Genomic DNA, 6707 nt, shown 5'->3' with positions numbered 1-6707 from the left:
TCCCTCAGACTGGAGTGTTTTTCCCTACGTACTTGGCTAAGTGCCCTTATGACTGAGTTTAGGTATCCCCCATTCATGCTCCCGCAGCAAATGATGCTGCACTGTTATCATTATATGATCTGTGCCTTCACTAAACTGAATTCTTAAAAAGCAGAGACTAAATTCTTCATCGCTGCATTCCATCCCCAGCACCAAGCCTGTGACTTACTCCTCGGTTTAGGGTATGGGGGTGTATGTGTGGTGTACGCGAGCATGAATGGAGAGTATGAATTCTAACTTCTGCTAGGCACATAGCGCACTGGGGACACGAAAGCTGCGCTATTTTAACTCAGGCTTTTCCTAAGATCACCACCGAATTAGTGAGCAGCTCATCATCTCAGAGCTCTGCTGTAAACTAGAAAACGCAAACAGCGTGCCATCTCCTAGGCAGCGCTGGGCAGGTGAGGCGGGGCTACTGACTACCTCCGGGTTACAGAGACCTCACACAGGCGCAGACGCAGGAGAACGACACTCGTCCCGCCCTCTCCTCCACTTTGCAACCTACCGAGTAAGGAGCAGGCAAAAAAGTCACTTCCGGGAAGCTGAAAACACGCTTTCTGCGCTGCAACATGGAGGCTACCAGCGGAATCGATGAACCGGTGAGACGCTGCTTTGGGGCTGGGTAAGTAGAGAAGTCGAGCCCACTCGAGCCTTGAACTCTCCCCGACCCTGCTTTTTTTTTTTTCTTCTCAGGTTTCCGGGGAGCTGGTGTCCGTGGCACATGCTCTTTCTCTCCCTGCAGAATCTTATGGCAATGATGTGAGTATGATTCAACCACAGCTCCCACCCATCAAGCTAGCCTGGGATATCTGCAAGTCCTACCAGTAGATTTTAAGCCCCTTCCCTGATAACTTCCGCAGAGCTTCCCCACATCTGCCAAAACCGCATCTTCTTTCAGTTCGTTCTTATCTTTGTTTGCAGACACAGAACTAATATCTGTAAAAGTGGCTCACTAACTTTGCCACATTGTAGAATCACCTGGGGAGCTTTTAAACATCTCCATGTCCACATTACAGTCCATATTAACTAAATTAGAATGTCTTGGGGGTGGGAGCCAAGAATCAAGGTTTGTTTGTTATTTTAAAGGCCTCCTGTCGATTCCATTGTGTAGCAAAGTTGCACTGGCTTCTGGTATGTCTGGTTTGGACCCCCTGTGAGAAAGCATATGTTGTATTTTGAGAAACATGACAAAAGGACACTGAGAATAGTAATAACACCTGAATAAGAATGTAATACATTCTAGATGAGTGGGTCAGGCCCTAAGATCCAAAGGGTTTAGCTAAAGGAAAGACCTCCAAGAATGGAGGCAGTAGAAGACTTCACTGAGGAAGTTGAACTTGGAACTGGATCCTCAAAGTGTAAATAGCCAAAGACATGGATTGACAAGTAGGCAAACTTCGTGGACTAAGACATGGAATAACATAAGGTACATGGATGTAATCAGTGCTTGATCAGACATATTTATAGCCTGGCCTGCTTCATGATACTGATTCATTTCTGCGCTGTTATAGGGTGGGAAATTGACTATCTGATAAACACAAATGATGATTATGACACGCTACACTCAACAGTGAAAAGTAGTTTTACATCTGTTATCTGTATCCTCCCAACAACACAGTAATATATAGATGGATGTATTATTTAACTTTTACAGTGATTTAATTCAGTCCTGAGAAACTGAATTATCTACCACTTTATGTAGTGTCCCACACATTCACTAGCTGCTGGGAAAAGATAGCCACTGGCTCATTGTTTCTTACATTGTGTAGGTAGCTGCTTTGGGTTGTCATAAGGACAAAAGAATCATTAGATCATCCAAATCCATTTGCCCACTTTTTATTCTTTGCCAGTACTTACCAGTTTTGGTAGTCCTGTTTAGATATCCACAGACTTTCTTAATTTGTTACTCAGTAGCAGGATTGGGGGATTTCTGACCTGGCATCCTTCACTCATTTGCAGCCTGATATTGAGATGGCTTGGGCCATGAGAGCAATGCAGCATGCTGAAGTCTATTACAAGGTGAGTTGTCTGCCTTCAATCCTTAAGCAGAATTAAATGTTTAACCATAGTGTATGGTACTTGGTATCCTCAGCAAGTTAAACAGTTACGTTTTGGAGATAGTTTGTATTTCTTAGCTGAAAAAAGAATCTTGCCAAGATAAAGGGGTGGAAGAAATTTTTGTTTGTTTTTTTGGATACTGGAGATTAAGGTCAGGGGCACTGAACCCCTGAGCCACATCCCCAGACCATTTTTGTATTTCATTTAGAGACAGGGTCTCACTGAGTTGCTTAGAGCCTCTCCATTGCTGAGGCTGGTTTTGAACTTGTGATCCTCCTGCCTTAGCCTTCCCAGCTGCTGGGATTACAGGCATGTACCATGGCACCTGGTAAGGAATTTGTTTTGATGATGAGAAGTTTTACTTCTCTGTGTACTGTTTTGTTGCTACCTGACAAAAGGGTATTTGGCATATACATAATAGTCAATTCATAAATATTTTTGGAATTAATGAATAACCCACAGACAGAGATAGCCAGGTAAAAATAGGGCCAGTTGCCAAATGGGCGGAGGGGATTTTATGCCCTTTAAAATTTTGTCATAATTTCATGCAAGACCTAGGTTTTAGTACTTCCTAATGAAATCTTCTGCCTGAGAACCATAACTGGTGGGAGAGTAGGTAAAGAGAAGGTAGTAAATCAGAGACTAACTTCTGTATGTTGTTTTATTATCTGGTAGCTTATTTCATCAGTTGATCCACAGTTCCTGAAACTCACCAAAGTGGATGACCAAATATACTCTGAGTTCCGGGAAAATTTTGAGAAACTCAGGATAGACGTGTTGGACCCAGAAGAACTCAAGTCAGAATCAGCTAAGGAGGTAAGAATTATCTTTAAAAATATTACCTAGTAGCTAACCAGTAATTTTTTCCCATATTTTTTTAGTGGTACATTATAGTTGTACATAATGGTTGGATTTGTATTTATTTGTACATGCACACAGTATGACAATATAATTTGGCCAATATCATTTCCCAGTAATTCTCCTTTCCCTCCCCTTTTCCCTAACCAGTAATTTTTGATTGTATGTTTTTATTCATTTAAATTCTTTTAAAATTTGTTTTAAGAAATTACCTAAAGGTTCAGGGCTTTTTAATAGTTATAATCAACTAAGTAAATTATGAAATGAATAATTTTTTTGGTATAATTTAAAAAAAAAAAACTTTTTTAGTTGTAGATGGACACAATACCTTTAATTTATTTATTTTTATGTGGTGCTGAGGATCAAACACAGTGCTTCACACATGTGAGGTGAGTGTTCTACCACTGAGCCACAACCCCAGCCCCATATACAAATTTTTTATGTTTATCGAATCCATTGTTTTTTCTTTTTGGCTTGGGCACTTCAAATCTCCACCAACCCTGACCTTTCAGGCCAGAAGGAATAAGTTTACTTAAGTGGGTAGTTTGACCAGAAGGCTTGGAGAGGCGGGGAGGGCAGATATGGTACTGGAATTTTTTTTTTTTTAAAGAGAGAAGGAGAGAGAGAGAGAGAGAGAGAGAGAGAGAATTTTTTTTTAATATCTATTTTTTTAGTTTTCGGCGGACACAACATCTTTGTTTGTATGTGGTGCTGAGGATCGAACCCGGGCCGCACGCATGCCAGGCGAGCGCGCTACCGCTTGAGCCATATCCCCAGCTCCTGGAAGGTTTTTATAAAATACTTTTAGTAGCGGATGGATATTTATTTATTTATTTATTTATTTGCAATGCTGAGAATCAAACCCAGTGCCTCACACATGCTAGGCAAGTGCTCTACCACTGAGCTATAACCCCAGCCCCCGGAAGGTGTTTTGATTATCAGTATTTATGTTCAGGTGATTATAGGCCATGGATAACTGGGAAACTTATATTTCTCATTGCTTACGTAATTACCTTTTATTGTTAGCATCAGTACTCTTAATAATTAGGGAAAAAAATTTCTTTGAGAGTGGGCCCTTGGCTAATGAAGAATCTGAACTTTTTTTGTTTTTTAGCTGTAGATGGACATAATATCTTTATTTATTTATCTATTTTATTTTATTTTTTTTAAAGAGAGAGAGAATTTTTTTAATATTTATTTTTTAGTTTTCAGCGGACATAACATCTTTGTTTGTATGTGGTGCTGAGGATCGAACCCGGGCTGCACGCATGCCAGGCGAGCGCGCTACCGCTTGAGCTACATCCCCAGCCCAAGAATCTGAACTTTTAACTCCTAGCAAGCTGTTACTGATCTTTGGAAAATGACTACTACTGATAGGACTTCTTTTTTAAAATCTAACTTTCTGACTTGGGCCAAATTCCTGCCTTCCTTGTTTCATGTGTGCTTTAGTGAGGGTGAATATTTTGCCTGAGCTAGCAAATAACTTCAAAAGAAAACAGAACTGGTTTAAGAAATCACATTTTAATTTCGAAATAAAGGATTCAGATGTATTTTTAAGTTAAAATATAGTCCATGTAGGGAAATACCGGCCTAAAGATAATAGCACAGAACGATACTGTTTCACTATGAAACCAGTAGTGACCTCAATCTTGGTCTTTTCCACTTTGGTAAAATGACTTCCTTATTGGGAAGTGGAAGCCCCTCTCTTGGCATGAGGACATCAGGCTTTTGCATTTGTCAACTAAGGCATTGTCTTATGTCTTTGCAGAAATGGAGGCCATTTTGCTTGAAGTTTGATGGAATCGTAGAAGACTTCAACTATGGTACTTTGCTGAGACTGGATTGTTCTCAGGGCTACACTGAGGAGAACACCATCTTTGGTGAGTTTCTTGCCTCTGGAATTGTTTTGTAAGGAGGATGAGGAGTCTGACTTTACTGAATCAGTGATATGTATAGTTAGATTGGAGCTCATCTCATTTGTTATGTTTTTCTTTTAAAATATTTTTAGTTGTAGATTGACACGATACATTTATTTATTTGTTTTTTGTGGTGCTGAGGATGGAATGATGAATCCAGGGCCTCATAATGTGAGGAAAGTGCTCTACCACAACCCCAGCCCTTGTTATATCTTTTTTTGCGGGGTGGTCATACTGGGGCTTGAACTCAGCGGTGCTTCACAACTGAGCTACTTCCTCAGTGCTTTTCATTTTTAACTGTGAGACAGGGTCTTGCTAAATTGTGGGTGCTGCCCTTGACCTTGCCAAGGTTGACGTTATAATTATGGTCCTCCTTCCTTAGTGTCCTGAGTTATTGGGATTACAAGCCTGAGTCACCATGCCTGAATTATTTGTTATATATTTAAAGATCACATTGCTGTTTTTAAAAGTAATTTTGAAATGGTTAACTATTTTCATTCTCATTGGTGTAAGATGAGAATTCAAGATCTCTGAAGTTCATGACTATATTTGAATGGCTTGTGTGTTAATTCAGTTGGATCTGTATATTTCCAGTAGATTTAGGAAATTACCTGAGACTAAGACAATAATCAGTTCTATTGACCTTCTAGCTCCCAGGATCCAGTTTTTTGCAATTGAAATTGCTCGGAACCGGGAAGGCTATAACAAAGCTGTTTACATCAGTGTTCAGGACAAAGAAGGAGAGAAAGAAATCAATGGAGAAGAGAATAAAGAGAAAGGAATTAACATTGGAGGAGAAGAGAAAGTCAAGAAAGGAGCTGAGAGTGGAGGAGAAAAAGAGGAAGGAGTCAACAGAGGAGAAAAAGGGAAAACTGACAAAGGAGGAGAAAAAGAGAAAAAAGCTGAAGAAGCTGACAGAGAGATGAACAAAAGTGGTGAAGCATCTGTGTAAGGTAGACAGGGAACAGCACTCTAGAGGCTGCCACTCAGCTGAGCCTATAAGTATCACAGTGCTACTTGAATAGACCCCTTTGGTTAAATGTATGTTCTTGTGAAATTGAAGGATTCTCAGAAGGACATCTTTCTAGCCCAGTAGTCAAGAGCTACTTTTGTTGTTGCCTTGTATAAATTGACTTAAAGACTATTGGTGAGGTTTTTGTGTATTGTTGATATATTGTTTCTTGTCTCTCACTCCTGGTCAAGTAAGAAATTTTGTAAATAAATTGCTTTTGGTTTTAAGATTGTCTGTGACTTTTAAAAGTGTTTAAAAATAATTATGTACTTCAAATTTTTTAGGTATCTAATCCATAATCATGTATTACATAAAACAATTTATGCCCATTTCTTAATTATGCTCATTGTTTCCTGTAATAAAGTTCTCTCATCCTATGAAGTTGTACCAGGTATTGAGATTAGAAATCCTTATATAACAATTAACACTTGCCCTTGGATTGACTATAGCTCTCTAATTTCCTTTATTAAATCTGAAAAATATTGGTAAGTGCTTTATGGGGAGAACATCAGCAGCCAAATCCTTTTAGACTAGTGAACGGGGCCCTGTTTGTAGTAGAGGAGCAAAAGCCTTGATCTGCTTCTGTACTTGGTTCTTTTAGCAGTCAGATGGTTATCTGAAAGTTAGCAAATAGTAATAGTGTAAAGTTTGAAGGAGTGGTTTCCCTTTTATAATGCTGTGGATAGTAGCACATACATTAACACAGACATATTTTTGAATTTTTTATTGGAGCATTATAATTATACATTGTAAAATCATTTTGAGAAAATCATATATGCATGGAGTTGAATTTACTCCATTTCAGTCCCCATTACTCCCCTTTC

The 6707-nt window shown here is 39.2% G+C and overlaps 1 protein-coding gene across 2 annotated transcripts; it reads left to right on the top strand.

Moving 5' to 3' along the window:
- Window positions 1-483: 483 nt before the first annotated feature.
- On the top strand, window positions 484-6110 carry Pbdc1 (polysaccharide biosynthesis domain containing 1). Of its 2 annotated transcripts, XM_015505871.2 has the most exons (6): window positions 484-638; window positions 733-798; window positions 1999-2058; window positions 2773-2913; window positions 4724-4835; window positions 5522-6110. In XM_015505871.2, the coding sequence occupies exons 1-6, from the start codon at window positions 609-611 to the stop codon at window positions 5821-5823; spliced, it is 711 nt and encodes a 236-aa protein (XP_015361357.1). In that variant the 5' UTR covers window positions 484-608; the 3' UTR covers window positions 5824-6110. The 2 variants fall into 2 exon arrangements, with proteins under 2 accessions (XP_015361357.1, XP_048653381.1); XM_048797424.1 differs by lacking the exon at window positions 733-798 and having other exon boundaries at window positions 579-661.
- Window positions 6111-6707: the final 597 nt, after the last annotated feature.

This window comes from Marmota marmota, unplaced genomic scaffold (assembly GCF_001458135.2).
Source record: "Marmota marmota marmota unplaced genomic scaffold, marMar, whole genome shotgun sequence".
Classification (NCBI taxonomy): Eukaryota; Metazoa; Chordata; class Mammalia; order Rodentia; family Sciuridae; genus Marmota; species Marmota marmota.
This window is presented reverse-complemented; position numbering and strand designations above follow the sequence as displayed.